Below are 15,462 nucleotides of genomic sequence, written 5' to 3'. Positions count from 1 at the left end.
AAGACCTTAATGGGAGTAATACCTAGATAAAAAGATATAAGTACATGTGTGCTGGTTAGAATGATTTTTTAAATTGAACAAATCAGTTTTTCTTTGTAGCAATGAATTATAGCCAAGACAGGGTAAAAAGTGTGTCACCAAGTGTTTATTGTCTCCAAGTTGCAGATAATAACTATTTAGCTGTAGCTAGTACCATATTATAGTCTCAAATCTGAAGATTGCAAGAAGATTATCTTTGCATTCTCTTTTGTAAGGCCACTATTTTAAGTCATTCAACCAATGGCCCGGTCACAGATACAATAGTTCAAGCAGGTGTCTAAGTAGCACAGTTACACATACTTGGTTCAGTACAATTACATACAATATTTACATGAACAGGATAATTGCACAGGTTTAGTTAAAAGATAAGACAATACTTCATGCAGATACAAGTAGAACTGCTTGCACAGTTAAATTTCATATAGGAACTGTGCCACAGCAAGTAAACAATAAATTAACATAGCAGAGTCACAAGTGATAGCTAATCTAAACATTGCTATTCATTGTTTTAGTGTAAGCCATTGGTAGCTTGTATTTTGGCCCGTGAGAAGATCAGTACAATAGTGTTCAGTTATTGGAACCCATTCTTGCTTTGAGCCGATTGATTTTCAATGGCAGCAGGCCGGCCATCTCTTTACTCAGCTCCAGCTCTATCTCCACGACAGCTCCTGCCTCAGGATGAGTCTCACAGTACTGAACCACGTATCTACCGGACAACAGAAGGAGCATTAGAACAACAAATTATTTGATATGATATTTGCACCATAAAGGCAAGTAAGTAACTAAGCCATACTTGTAGTTTTCCAAAGCTTTGTTGAGATTGTCCAGCTGCACTGTTGGTGAAGAGCTGATGAGGCGGCTGTGAAGTCGTGCGACTCTAAAGCGAGCCACTAGAGCAGGTCTGAGTACTTCTTCCTCCAAATGGTCTGGTATCTTCCCTTCTGGAGAACGCAAAGAGTCCAGGAACATTTGGAAGTATCTGCATTTGAAAAAGACATGGTCAGAAGTGTGTTTAAAGCAACACCTTTTTTTTCCCCCTCTTACTTACTTTGCAGAGGAAGAGCAAAGATGGTTGAATTTCTTTATGGTGTGGCTGTCTAAAGACTGTGTGTCTGCTTGTCTGTTAGCCAGAGCGAGCTTCAGATCCATCATGTCATTATAAGTCTCAGCCAACTCAAACATCAACTGACGCCGGATCATAAGGTAGTATTGAGCATTAAGTTCTGTGAGGGGTGAAATATGTGACAATATTATTAAAAAATGCAGTGTAGGGAGTGGACTGGATGAAAGAAAAGTCACAATCACTTTCATTTATCATTTTCCACGTGTACACAATTTTATCACATGAGAGCAAGTGGCATGAAATCTTGTCCCGTCCCTAATGCTGTGTATGTAAATGTCTGGTTCTAACTATACATTGAACATATGCATATAAAAAAATTGAATATTACCATTACAAATTGGCTCCAGCATGTCAACTCTCCTCTTGTGCATTTTGCAGCGTCGTTCAAGGTCCTCTTCAAAAAATGCCAGTACTCTGAACAAAGCACTATGATCTTGCAGAATTTCAATGTGGTCTGTCACATAACCGTCCATCTGGAAATATTCTTTAGCCTGAAAAATGAACACAACTAATCACACAATGATTAAAACTAATCACACTATGCTTTATTGACAAGGAACCAAAATATTTAATAGAAAAACAAAACATACAAACTTGAATATTTCTTCATAAATTAAATCCAATATAAGTTACCTGAGTTACATAGTTCTGTCCCACAAGAAATACAGCACGTGCCTCTGTAAAGTCCAGTGGGAACAAACATTGTACCTGAAAAGATAGGACAGGATAAAAATATTGAATGTAAAAAAGGGGTAGGTGATAATAAACATTTAATCAAAGCGTGTGATCAGACCTTTTCTTCCAGGCTGGCAATAGAGTCAAAAGTATCTTCAGAATCAAACAGCAGCGTGCTCTTCCGTCCTTTTTCCTCCTCCTCTTCAGCTCGTCTTCTTGCATTTCCCAGCTCTTCTTGGCGATCAGAATCTATTTCACCAATGTTGTCCTTGTCACACACATGCATGAACTGACATCAGTGGATAGGTTCATACTTCATACAATACATCTGATCACATAATTAAACAAAAAATGATAAAACAAAACAAATTAAGATTAGTTGTTTAATTAAAATAAATTGGAAATTAAGAACAAACGGATATATACAACAGCACCATCTAGTGTTTCTTCTAGAAATTGTTTAGTGATAGTGCCTTCACACTTGTTCTTGTTTAACAGGGGGTGATGTAGTCCTGATATAGACTGGCGTTGCCCATGTCCAAGTAATTTTAGTCCTGGTCTAGTCAGAAATATTGTAAAATATTAAAATTTTTAGACTGAATATTTTTGAACTGAAACAAACTGTTGATATTAGGCATACATAGAGTAGGAGTGTTATAAAACAAAGAATGGACAAGAAGTACCTCCAGTAGCTTCCGAGCATCCTGCAGCAAGTTCAGACAATACTTGATCCAACATCTCGCGATCTCTGCTCTCTTCTGCCTGAGTGTCTCTCTACGTTCACTTTCTATTTCACCTTGGAAAAAGATTTAATTAAACAGAGTAATAATTACATATCAGAAAATTTCATTATTGAAAATAATAAGGAATACTTACTTTCTTGTGCTGCAGCCTCAGAAGGAATGTCCCCAGCTAAACCAGATATAACAGTCGCAGCTGCAAGGCAATGTCTCCCTTCCATATATCGCCCCTGTAGGCAAACCATTATCATGTCAGTAGCATCAAAAACAAAGTATTTTCGTATGAACAAAGTAACTGAAAATCCCCTAAAAAAAAGTTCATTTAAAAGTGTGAGGAAACTACAAAAAGTCATACCTTTGTGATGTAATACTGAGACAGAGTAGCAGCGTTTAAAGCCCACTCCATAGGATTGTATTGATTTAATTTTAGCTGTCTCTGCAGAGTACTGTGACAATATGTAGCAGCCCGCTCAGTTTGACCTGGACACATGGTGTGAATTAAATTCTAAAAATTTATTGTTAAAAAAAAAGTTACATCTTTATCACCTTTAAGAATTTCACTCACCAAGGTTTTTATAGACCTGTGCAAGGTAATACATTGTGTGGGTATAGGCCAGCTCAAATCTGTTAAATACAAAGAATAATTTTTCCACTTGTCTTCAGTATATTATATTGTAAAATCTTCAATTCAAAATGGTGTGCAGCATGCTTTATTAGTTAGGGGCAATGGCTTGAAAAAAGAAAATCCACATTTAGGCTTGTGATAGTTGTTTTGCTTTTCATATGTAATTTGTCAATGACAAATGTTATAATATAAAGAGAACTGTGCTACCTTCTGACTCTTTCTTGGTGTGTCAACATATTTTCTTCAACAGAGAAATACTCTGTCATGTCAATTGGAGGACTTCCATCCTGGCGGAAAGATGCAGCATTAGAGTAGGGTTAAAAGCTGTATTTTGTTGGTGTTTTAGTAGCATTGTGTGTGTTTTGTTGTTGTTGTAGTTGTTTTAGTGCGAACAATGTTGATTTGCAGATTTGTTGTCTGTGCTGCCTCCAACAGCCAAATACATTGTGAAAATGCATGTGACATCACGCGGCTTTGCTCTGCTGCTCTGGTCCATCAGAAACATTCAGCTGCACGGGCAGAGTTTGAATTGCTCGTGTGTGTCAGGCCAATCACTACAATAACTACACTGAGAACTATTCACAATAATTACACGGCTTACATCTTTCATATATTGATGGTAGTTGGATTCGGCTGCCTCTAGGAAGCCTTGAGCCTTCTCCGTCTCATCGTAGCCTGCCCAAAGGATGCCCAGCTGGTTCTGAAAACAAACTTTGTCATTGACATACGGACAACCACAGACATTATTACATTTCCTTGTCTGGAACGTGCTGGAATCGTACCCTGACGTGAATGAAAAGTGAGACATTATAGCAGGTCACGGTGCATTTGTCCAGCAGTGCCATGCAGTTTCCCAAGTGCTCCTGGCCAGCTGGCAGCTCCTCTGTGTCGATGTGGTTGACGCCCAGGTAATACTCCACCGCTGCGAGCTTAGCGGTCCGCATGCCCGCAGGTGAGTCCCCGCAGAGCCCCTCCGCGGACACATCCTGACGCTGCCCATCTACCGCCGCCTCCTCCTCTGGCTGCAGGCTGGTCTCAACCCCGCGGTCCTCCTCCACACCCTCGAAACTTTTTAGAGAGCAATAGATTTCTCGCAGCAGCTCTCTCGCTTTGTATTTGGAGCGGAATGGGTCATTCCTCGGATCATTTAGTGATTCAACATCTGTAAGATTTTGGGCGTTGGTGAATTTGTCACAGAGCGCTCTCCACTCCTCACTGTTGACAGACGCCATCTTGGATGTCTTGTTCTTTCTCTTCCCTGAAACCAGTCTTAACGTCTTTGGAACTACCGCCACCTTCTGGCAATTTTCACCATTTTTATTTGTAAATAAATGTCTAGAAGCAAACGCTCCTCAATCTCTCAACCCGCTCCAAACTGCTGCATGAACCTGTACCAGTTAGTCTTCTGTTAAGTGAACACGCTGGATAAAATAATTAAAATCTCTAAATAATGTCAACTGCATACACAGTTGTAATGCACAAATCACTATATTTTATAAAAGCATATAAAAAAAGCTTTATTTTGGTAATTGGATACATAGCCTATTCATACACTGAATATTAAAATCTGGAAATTAAATGGATTGTATATGAATAGGATAACATTGTACAGAGTGCGGAAAACTGATGTTGAGGTTAGAGCTCCCAGGAAACAAGCAAGTTAATGAATTTGAAATAGAGGATGCAAATGAAAAAGCACTCTTCACTGTGTAGTTGTTTTACAGCAGAGTTCTGGGCAGCTCCCTGCATACATTCACTAATTTCTGATGTACACCATGGTGCAAAGGGTTGATATCCCTGGGAAGTTAACCATTTGTATAGGACATCAGGATTGTAAAATTAAATTCAAACTCTCTTCAAAACTCTGTCCAATACTAATAGATATTTTTCCAAACAAGAACTTGTTTGACAAAAAAACACCAAGAAGACCTATTTCATCATTAAAAAGTGTTTTTTATTTGAAGAAATCATGTTCCATTTTAAGGGAAAATGAATCAAATAACAAAAACATGTTAAATTAATGTGAATATGTTAACACGGATTTGGTCAGCATCAACAAATGAGATGTCCAGTTTGAATCAAATAATAGCAAATAACCTTATTAAATGTATACCTATATTTACTTGTATAACATACTGGTGTGTTCAACGTCATATTAGCATGGGTGACAGTTTTATCAATTAAATGTGATGTAATGTAAATGTGTTTTACACATTCAGAAAATACAAATATTGATGCCCAAGACCTGCATTATGTATAATTGTTCAAAGTAGTCGTTCCATTTTACCATCTTGGCTGTGCACTAAAACATATTTTTAAGGCATCAATCAATCACTCAATTATTGGATATTAACATTTTCTGTAATGTTACACTGCCGAAATACACCCCAAGAATTGACCTTATTACTAGACTCTGTCCAAATGTGACTTTTGATCAGAGTAAATTAGCCACATTTTACACGGAGTTCCAAAGCTCTGGCATGTAGGCGATTTGGTGATTATGATGACTTCTTCTCAAGACTGAAATAAGAGGTACAGGGCCATGGTTGTTATTTTTGACTTAATATACATTCAGCACAATGTCTCAAAACACTAATGGTGCTAAATGACTAAAAACTAAAACTGTCTCTTACTTGTATTTGATGAGACGACTTCCTTGGATTAACTGAGCTGTTTCGTTGGTTATGTGGCAGGCAAACAACAGCCAGTTGCGGGGTTGCACTTTGTAAGCAAATCTCATGAACAAGAGTGAGTAGCAACAGAGAGCTGTAAAAAACATATGCTGTCAATTATAATTCCTTGATGTGTAATAAGTTCAGATACATAAAAAACATGGGTCTTTGACATGTTTTAGGTCAAGGCCCCCCGAACTGGTGAACAGGAGATCCCTCTCTTCATTCAGTGGTTTGTTCAGAATATTGTAATGGTCTATTATTATGACTTAAATTAATAGCTTTTATTTAAATGCAAATGCTAAAAGTCATATTATTTTGTGAGGCCCCAACCATAACCCTGGGGTTGCCCATGGGTCCCGACCCCATGTTGAAGAGACCAGTTCTACAACAATTTTAAATCACTTTCAACATTCTTTCTCAATGTCAACAACACATATTCCACACACATAGGACAGGCAAACAGTGTCGTCATTGTTTTTTTTTTTCATCTTCGTGTGCCTTACCGAAGGTCATTCTGCCACTGATAATCTCAGGGCTCTTTTTCATATCTGAGATGGCTGCTATAGGTAGACCCCAGTTTGCCACAGGTCCCCAGAAATGCTGCACAGCAAAAAAATCAGGTTTACTTGAGGTAACAAGGCAAAATTATATTGATATTATATTGAGATTATATTGACAGTGTTTTCATACCGTGCTGATAGACATCCAAGTTTCCAGTGCATCAAAAGAGAGAAAGCACATATTGGAGTCAAACACAAAAGTACTTTTGACTTCTATATGAAATCATGCATTCTTTGTTAATTAATTAATTAATATGAGGAAAATCAGAAATGCAAACAACAACAAAAGGAAAGGAATTTCATACATACAAAAGTCATATGTCAAAAGTATTAAAGTTTGATGCAGATTATTTGCATTGTCTAAAGTAAAACACAAGACAGCATAAGCCTTATTGTGGTACGTTTGAGTGACACAAATTCACATTGAAACCTCTTAAATTCATTTTATTTCATAACTCATTTTGAAGTAGTATATATTATAGACCATTATTTCAGCGTATAAGAATCACACAAAACTCAAAGAACGTAACATAAAATCTGAGCTGCAAAATATAAATGGTAGCTAAAAAGAACCAGAATGTGTTTGAGTACAAAATATGTTAATTATTCATCCATACACGGGTCAAATATTAACATAGCCAAAATAGATATTCAGCTCTACAAAATATCCTTCAATAATGTATTGTACGATAAGTTGATCTTGTAATTAATCATAATACTTTATTGCTTTATTGCATAGATGTTAAAGAATAGTGAAGGAGGTGAACCTGTCCCTCACTGATTTCTATTCCTGTCACCTTATGCTACTTTTAGCTAGTGAGACTGCTATCCGCTAAACATATTAGCACAGAACACATACCTCATCAAATAATCTCTGAACTCCTTGCTTTTCAAATGGTCTACAGCTTTACGGGCAATCGTTCCTGCCATTTTCTTGTGTGGGAGATCAAAATTGTTGTCCTGTTTCTAGTTTGAAGGACGACCCGATTTTCGAGCGCAGAGGACACTGGTCTAAATGACAACACCGCTACGCTTTACGGCATTGTTGCAAAAACAAGCCATGCGCGCTCACACTGAAAGTGAAGAGAGCGTGACTAACTTACATGATGGATAATAGATTTACGATTTAAAATAAGAAAAAAAATATGATCTCATTGTCATAGCAATTCTTTAAATAACCTTTTATGTTTCTATTTTTAATCTATATTGGGTATTCCATGTTTCATGTTTTGTTGGGAAAGTTATGCTTGTATACATTAAACCGTGATAAAAAGATTTAATCAGTATTTCAGTATCAAATATTTATGCCTCACACTCATGCTCACATCATATGGTCTAAACTCACACTCATAGATATTGAACGGTTTATATCTATGACTCACACTGAAGGCCTCAGTTTGAAGTCTCGTGAGGTCTTCCTCCAACGCTCGCGAGAATTACGCGCTCCTTTCGGTCGGGGAGTCCGTGGATGAGTTCCCTCTGTAGATTTGGTGGACTACATCAAGTGAAGGAAAGAAGTGAAATGCCGTCTAAAATCTCGGTTGAAGACGCGTGCGAAGCAATGGAAGGAGAGGTAGACTCCGTGGCACCGAACAACCCCTCAGTGGTGAGCAAAATGAGCTGCCAAACAACATAAATCTCAAAGCCGTTTCTGGACTAGCCTTGTTTGACAACATGTGGCTACGCATAGATCCGTGCTGGCGGAACAAGCTAAATTACAAGCTTATGTCATTTTTCTATTACGACAAGTTGTTAGAAACACATTTACTTGAGCATTTATATTTCTGTTGTGTTGTTAATGCAGGCAGTACAACTGAGCTGTTGACCATTTAAATATCAGCTGGCTACTTTATAAGATCGCTAGCTACTGGAACACGTGGCAACAAAAACGATTTCTAATTTAACTTCCAGAAGAATAAGATAAATTAATCTTTAGAGATGTAATCGTGTAATCTTTGGGTAATAGATAATAGCGCAGATATACAGGAATATTTATCTACAGCTGATACTGATCTATTTGTCACACGCGGTGTGTGCGCATTTTTATGACGCAATACACAACACAGCTGGGCAGCCTTAACTAAGTTGTACGTTGTATTCATGGATCTATAATAAAAACTAATAATTTTAATATAGTTCTGTTTTATATAAATGTTTCATAATTTCTGTTATAGAATCCTATGCTTGGAAAAAACACCACATGCTTTTTTTGCCTTAAAAGTCATGTAGTGTGGCTTTAATGAAGAAATGCACAAAAGGCTGTTTATTTATTTACAACAATCATTCTGCTTCCATGATTTAGAATAAGATCAAAGAGGGCAAGAAAAAGAAAAAGAAGGAGCAAATTACGGACCTTGAAGAATGTGAACCTCCAGCACCCAAAAAGAAGAAAAAAAAAGATAAACAAAAAGAGGACCACATGAATAAAACCACAGACTTAAATGGCAACCTACATTCAGAGGAAACAACAAAGCAAATTAAAAAAACAGACTCAGAGGTAAGTTCAATCAGTCAACATTACAAAACACCATGAGTAAAAATGTTATTAATGGTTACTGCTTGCGGCCTAGAAAAAAAAGAAAAAAGAAAACAAAGCAATTGCAGAAGAAGAAAATGGACATTCCCCTGTTAATACTCCTACCATGATGCCTATTCAAACACCATCTCATTCAAGTGAGGACTCTGCAAGTGACAGTGAGAAGGAGGCTGTGGTAATTATAATAACTCTAATAATATTATATTATTGTTGTTGTTGTTACAAAGATTTATTTTCTTTTGTTGATTCAGGAAACACCAGAGCAGAGGGAAGGTGCCTTTTCAAACTTCAGGATATCTCAAGTCACCATAGATAGGCTGAAAGGTAATGTGTAGAGCAAAGAAGAAATGATCCGATATGGATTATTTTACCCGATACAGATATCCAGTATTTGTCTTGTTGTTGTGGCCAATTACTGATATTTGCAGATACTGATATTAAGCTTTTAAATCCATAGCGAGACTGAAATTAATGTTAAGTTATAGTGAAGTTTACTAATTCACTTTTCGGTTTTGTAAAAATATAACATGTATTTATCTGTGATTTAATGTCATATTTTCACTCACACATGGGCACATGAAGCCCAGGGCAGTGCAGAAAAAAAAAATTGGCACATTTTTCAATATTGTACCAATACTGACAAGGAATCCTCTGATATCACCAATATCACCAATAACTGATAAACCATCCCTAGAGCAAAGTCACAGTCACAGTGCATACATATACCAATTAATTTGTCACTCACCATTTCTGTCATTTTTTTCTTTTTATTTTCAAATCCAGCTCGGGGGGTCTCATACCTGTTTGACATTCAAGTGAAGACCTTTGATTCAGTTTATGATGGAGACGATGTAATTGCTCAAGCCCGGACAGGAACTGGAAAAACTTTCTCTTTTGCTCTTCCTTTGGTGGAGAAACTACAGAAGAATGGAGCTGATAAAACCAGAGGCCGTGCCCCAAAGGTAAATCTGCAACTCCTAAAACATTTTTTGCCTGTAAATAAAACTTTTTACCAATACTTTTATTGTAGGTTTTGGTTTTGGCGCCAACCAGAGAGCTGGCCATTCAGGTTGCAAAGGACTTCAAAGACATTGCCAAAAGACTGGCCATTGCCTGTTTTTATGGAGGGAGTTCATACAACCCACAGAGTAAGTTTGTTCCTAAATACAGTTGGTCTTCTACATGGCACATTCTTGCAAACTTACTTATACTTAAGAGCTTCTTACAAAGGAAGAACAAAATTAACTGAAAATGTTCCTAGAAGAAATCTTAACAACAGTCAAGACCACTTATGAAATATATGTAGAATATTTAATATATTGTAATGCAACCAAAAATTCTACTTCCAGCGTGATTGTAACTTTTTTTAAAAATTTACAAAATTTACAAATTATTTCATGTAAAGATAATATCGGTTACAAAAAAGGTGATCAGAGGTGATATACAGTGTACATTTTGTACAGCAGTCACAGCAGTTTGTTACAGTCCCAGTGCCCTCTGCATGAGTCATTATTATAACTGTGGAGCCAGAGGCATGTCTGTGTGCTGGGTCCAAAAACCAAAACTGTAGAAAAGAAAAAAAATTAACCACACAGCAGTTCTTTGGAGCTCCCATTAAAAAAAAAAACAATTTTAATTTAATATAAATATTGTGTTGCTATTAAAATAAAAAAATGGGAGCTACAAAGAACTGCTGTGGATCTGTTCTTTTTTTTCTACCTTTTATTATAACTCCCCACAGAACTCACGCAGTCAGTCAGTAGCCCCCTGTCAACGCCCCAATAACTAGAGCTCTGTTATTTACCGGTACTGTGATTTTGCTGAAACTGTAAAGCAGGGGTAGAGGTGCTCCATGTTATTTCTTTGTTCTCTCGCTTTCACGTCATGTTGAGTCCATATATATGGACGTTTAGGGGGTGTAAATACATAGATATATAGAATTTTATATAAGTAAATGTAATTGAGTGATCTAGTATAAAGTTCTTTTAAAGTCTTCTTAAAACAGAAGTTATGAACATGCTCTAAAGAAACATTCATGAATGAGGCCTATTGCATTTACACCATTAAATTGATACACTTGTAAACTAGTTATGATTCTTGATGACTGTTATGATAGTTTGGTTGTGCAAAGTGATTCTTTCCATAAATCAGTGTAATTTGCCTGTTTCAGTTGATGCTATTCGTAATGGTATTGACATTTTGGTTGGCACGCCTGGACGTATCAAGGACCACATTCAAAACCATAAGCTGGACCTTTCAAAACTCAAACATGTAGTCCTTGACGAAGTTGACCAAATGTTGGACATGGGATTTGCTGAACAAGTTGAAGAGATATTGGCCTCTTCTTATAAAAAAGGTATATAATATACAATGTTTTGACATTTTTATTTTTATATTACATATTGGATAAATTAAATGTGTCTTATGTATTTTGTAGATTCTGACTCCAATCCGCAGACATTGCTGTTCTCAGCCACTTGTCCTCAGTGGGTTTATGAAGTAGCAAAGAAATACATGAGGCCCAACTGTAAACATGTTGACCTGATTGGCAAAAAAATGCAAAAAGCTGCAACAACCGTTGAAGTGAGTGCATAGGAAAACAAGTTTAGAGTTTTCTAAAAGCTACAGTATTGCAAATTTGATGTTTGTTTAATTCCTTGTTCACAGCATCTGGCCATTGCGTGTCACTGGTCACAGCGGGCTGCTGTGATAGGAGATGTTATCCAGGTTTACAGTGGCAGCCATGGAAGGACTATTATTTTCTGTGAGACTAAGAAGGAGGCCAATGAGCTTGCCATGAATTCATCGATCAAACAGGTACAAGAAATATTTTTATATATTGGGTAACACACTAAACAGATGCAGTGTTCCCTCAATTCCAAGTTTATTTTTTATACCAACCCATCTTGATTGTGAATTTAAGTGTAGAAGCTGGTAGAAGTATGATAGATCTAGATTCAGTACATATTTAAACCATTACATTTTCATCTAAGAATAACAATGTCAAACATTTGTTGGACACTTTACAAGCTACAGTGTAGTATGCTACATTTTTGGTGGTGGTAAACTAAGGAAAAATATGGAATCAGGGCTGAATTTTAGATCCTCTTTCAGAAAAATCACCTCTAAACTGCACAGTCAAGCTAGAACAGTTCATCACATCTTATTTGTGGCATCAAGACGTGCTCAGTTAATCTGCTGTCTTGTTTAATGTCCTTCAATATGATTCACCGCATTTAAGTACTTAAATCTGTTCATGTGGAAATATCACCTGTCTCCTGCCTTTTTATCTTTATTCTTATGGACTACTTGTAAAAATATGTACACTGATCATCAACAACCATGCATCACACTGCCGACACATGAGCACAGTGTGTGACATGTCTTACCCAACGACACAGTGACGGCATGCTCTGGTTTGAGTGGGGTCAGTCTTGCCACTCTTTAAAGTTGGTGAATGAGCATTGTAACCACAGGATCACTGTTGCCCAGGATATGAACTTAAGTGGTGAAGGTAATGCTGCTTTCCTGCTTTGTTGTTTCTAGAGTTCTCAATCTCTTCATGGAGATATTCCTCAAAAACAAAGAGAGCTGACACTGAAAGGATTCAGGAATGGTGCTTTTGAAGTTCTTGTTGCGACAAATGTTGCTGCTCGAGGTTTAGATATCCCAGAAGTGGATCTGGTTGTTCAGTGTTCCCCTCCAAAGGTATGCACATTTATTCAGACTCAAGTGCCCAGTGATTAATAAACATTCATTTAAACTGTGGAATTTTCTGCTAGGATGTAGAGTCTTACATCCATCGCTCAGGCCGAACAGGCCGGGCTGGCCGCACTGGAGTGTGCATCTGTTTCTATCAAAGAAAAGAAGAGGACCAACTGCGCTATGTAGAAAACAAAGCTGTAAGTAAAATGCCATTCGCATGAACATTTTCTATGGAGATATAATTTTTATGGCATACTGTGCAAGATTATAGCCGAAAAAACTACAAGTTTACGATGCTAGCTAACGCTAGTGCTAGTGCTAAGATTGGGGGCAAGATTGGGTCCTTTAAGACCAAAATGACGAGCTTCACAGCAGTAGTTATAGAGAGAGGGGCCATAATATACCAGTGTAAGTCAATGGGAAGTGCCTGCATGTTTGTGATTTTCGTACTTTTAATGTATAATGGCTACAATGCACTCAATTAGGACTAGAGGAAGACACATACATTATATATACGCTATGGCAGGGGTGCTCAATATGTCAGTCGCGATCTACCAGTCGATCGCCAAGGTTGTGTGGGTAGATCGCTGTGTCTCGTCTCGGACTCGCGTTTGGACTCAGTCTTGTCTCTCACTCAAGGTCTGACACTCAACAAGTGCAATCATATTTCATTACGGCTGCTGCTGTTTGCAATAAACTTGTACCGGGGTGCAGGAGCGTGTGGGGCGTCTCAGTGCAGCCTGTGCGCTTAGTGCAGCCCGCGGAGACTCTACGGCACATTAAATACACACGCTCCCTGTGCACGGCTTGTCTGCAACAGCGTGTGCCCTCGTGTACCAACGTGCATCACAGGGCAGGTTAAACTTCCTAAACATCCTACCTGTCCATCTGCCTCATGTCAGCATGCCGCCCCTCGCCTTTTCACACTCTCGCTCCTTCCTGCGTACAGCGAACACAAGCCCCTTCCAAAGTGCGCGCTGATTAGAAGAGCAAGACGAAAAGTGAAGCAAAAACGAGTCTAAATTTGTGTTCCAGTGTTGACACAAAGCAGGCCTACAGCATAGAGCAGAACCACAGAACAGACCTGCCACATTTGGCTGAAGTTTGCCTGACAAAAGTGCACAAATGCATCTGTGTTTGTCACGATGTGCGTTTGGTTTGGTAAACGTGCAGAGGCTGGTAAATATCACTGCAAAACCAGAAAAGAATGCAACTCCAGTTTGGAACTTTAAAAAACAGGTTTAAACATCTTCCTTCACTTTTTTCATAGTTTTGTGTGAAGTGCCAGAGGAAGTTCTCTTAAAGAAGGGGTTCTCAAACTGTGGGTGAGGGTCCAAAAAAGGGGCACAGTGTGTTTCAGTGCAGTTTGCTTGGCTTTGTATTAGGTAGATCATTATGACTTGGTCATTTTGTAAGTAGCTCACATGCTGAAAAAGTGTGAGCACCACTGCGCTATGGCAAACCTTAATCAGGACTGATGTCATTTTTCAGTGCATCACATTTAGACGGGTTGGTGTTCCAACTGCCAATGACATCATAAAATCTTCCAGCAAGGACGCAGTCAGGTGAGTACTTCAGAAACTTGAATAATTAATACTTTTATAGTTCAATAGGAGATGGCAATGTTTGTATTCCTTCAATACACAGGTTCTTGGACTCTGTACCTGTTGCAGCTATTGGTTATTTCAAGGAATCAGCTCAAAGGCTAATAGAAGAAAGAGGAGCTGTTGAGGCACTAGCAGCCGCCTTAGCCCATATTTCTGGAGCTACGAGTTTGGAGCAGCGATCACTTCTCAACTCTGATGCTGTAAGAAAAGAGAATGGGAATTTTGGTTGTCTATTTGTGGTTTTTACATTCTGCTTACTGCTTTTCTAGGGATACACAACTCTCCAGTTAGTGTGTTCACAAGAAATGCACAATCTTGGTTATGCATGGAGAACCATCAAAGAACAACTTGGAGAGGAGATTGAGAACCATATTCACAGAATGACGTTTCTGAAGGGAAAAACTGTATGTTTGTTTTTTTTTTAATTATTATTATTATTTTTTTTAACAAGACTGAAAATATACAGCTAATTTGCTAATCATTTGTCTGTTAATTAACAGGGAGTTTGTTTTGATGTCCCAGCAGACAAAGTCAAGCAGATTCAGGTGAGACATGCAAAGCTTAGACCTTTAGTTAATATCACAAAAAAGAGCCACAGCCTAATTTTCTGGTTGCTCCAATAGGAATCCTGGACGGATGGTCGGCGCTGGCAATTGACTGTAGCAACAGAGCTGCCCGAACTTGAGGAAAAACCAGGCAATCGTAGCGACAGGGGATTTGGTAGTGGTAATCGTGGTGACAGATCTGGAGGGTTCAGAGGAGGAAGAGGCCGAAACTTCAGGAATGGGGGCTTCCGAAACGGTGGTGGTGGCTATGGCAACAGCAGAGGAGGAGGAGGACAGAAACGTAGCTTCAGCCAAGCTTTTGATTACTGATATGTGGACTAATAATGTACTTTTTTACTAACTCCAGTTAACATTTTTCATAGTCTCTTCAGTACAGATAGTCATATATGACCACAAAAGCGGAGTATCAACCTGACCTTTTACAAAGTACTTCACACAAACATGTATTCATATGTACTGTACATTTTCCTCAAGGTTTTGAAGTAATATAAACCTTCTTTAATTCATCAAATGATAAATATCATTTTAAAAACTATTTTCATTGTTTTGAGTGTTATTCATTAATTTTACACAAAGACAATTAATTATGCTACAAATATACAAAAATGGAG

The 15,462-nt window shown here is 38.0% G+C and overlaps 3 protein-coding genes across 4 annotated transcripts; 1 reads left to right on the top strand and 2 right to left on the bottom strand.

The window, feature by feature from the left end:
- Window positions 1–123: 123 nt before the first annotated feature.
- Window positions 124–4,457, bottom strand: kifbp (kinesin family binding protein). The gene is made up of 13 exons (XM_020941596.2): window positions 3,985–4,457; window positions 3,804–3,902; window positions 3,410–3,489; window positions 3,143–3,201; window positions 2,933–3,057; window positions 2,714–2,807; window positions 2,521–2,633; window positions 1,956–2,105; window positions 1,796–1,870; window positions 1,491–1,653; window positions 1,088–1,262; window positions 833–1,018; window positions 124–745 (listed from the first exon to the last, which is right to left on the bottom strand). Exons 1-13 carry the CDS (start codon window positions 4,432–4,434, stop codon window positions 607–609), a joined length of 1,908 nt encoding a protein of 635 aa, XP_020797255.1. The 5' UTR covers window positions 4,435–4,457; the 3' UTR covers window positions 124–606.
- A 1,021-nt stretch (window positions 4,458–5,478) lies between these two features.
- Window positions 5,479–7,487, bottom strand: LOC110175426 (mitochondrial pyruvate carrier 1). 2 transcript variants are annotated; one of them, XM_020941599.2, is made up of 4 exons: window positions 6,568–6,586; window positions 6,381–6,477; window positions 5,836–5,968; window positions 5,479–5,722 (listed from the first exon to the last, which is right to left on the bottom strand). In XM_020941599.2, exons 1-4 carry the CDS (start codon window positions 6,580–6,582, stop codon window positions 5,701–5,703), a joined length of 267 nt encoding a protein of 88 aa, XP_020797258.2. In that variant the 5' UTR covers window positions 6,583–6,586; the 3' UTR covers window positions 5,479–5,700. The 2 variants fall into 2 exon arrangements, with proteins under 2 accessions (XP_020797258.2, XP_055010558.1); XM_055154583.1 differs by lacking the exon at window positions 5,479–5,722 and having other exon boundaries at window positions 5,832–5,968; window positions 6,568–7,487.
- A 382-nt stretch (window positions 7,488–7,869) lies between these two features.
- ddx21 (DEAD (Asp-Glu-Ala-Asp) box helicase 21) lies at window positions 7,870–15,386 on the top strand. Its single transcript, XM_020941593.2, has 16 exons — window positions 7,870–8,043; window positions 8,740–8,934; window positions 9,008–9,148; window positions 9,225–9,297; window positions 9,757–9,935; window positions 10,004–10,121; window positions 11,144–11,329; window positions 11,411–11,556; window positions 11,641–11,790; window positions 12,520–12,681; window positions 12,756–12,875; window positions 14,170–14,243; window positions 14,326–14,485; window positions 14,555–14,689; window positions 14,786–14,830; window positions 14,909–15,386. The coding sequence occupies exons 1-16, from the start codon at window positions 7,906–7,908 to the stop codon at window positions 15,158–15,160; spliced, it is 2,274 nt and encodes a 757-aa protein (XP_020797252.1). The 5' UTR covers window positions 7,870–7,905; the 3' UTR covers window positions 15,161–15,386.
- Window positions 15,387–15,462: the final 76 nt, after the last annotated feature.

The sequence above is a fragment of the Boleophthalmus pectinirostris genome, unplaced genomic scaffold, assembly GCF_026225935.1.
Source record: "Boleophthalmus pectinirostris isolate CB_2022bp ecotype Guang Dong unplaced genomic scaffold, ASM2622593v1 HiC_scaffold_19, whole genome shotgun sequence".
In the NCBI taxonomy this organism is placed as follows: domain Eukaryota; kingdom Metazoa; phylum Chordata; class Actinopteri; order Gobiiformes; family Gobiidae; genus Boleophthalmus; species Boleophthalmus pectinirostris.
The sequence above is the reverse complement of the archived record's forward strand: the minus strand, read 5'-3'. Positions and strand labels throughout refer to the sequence as shown.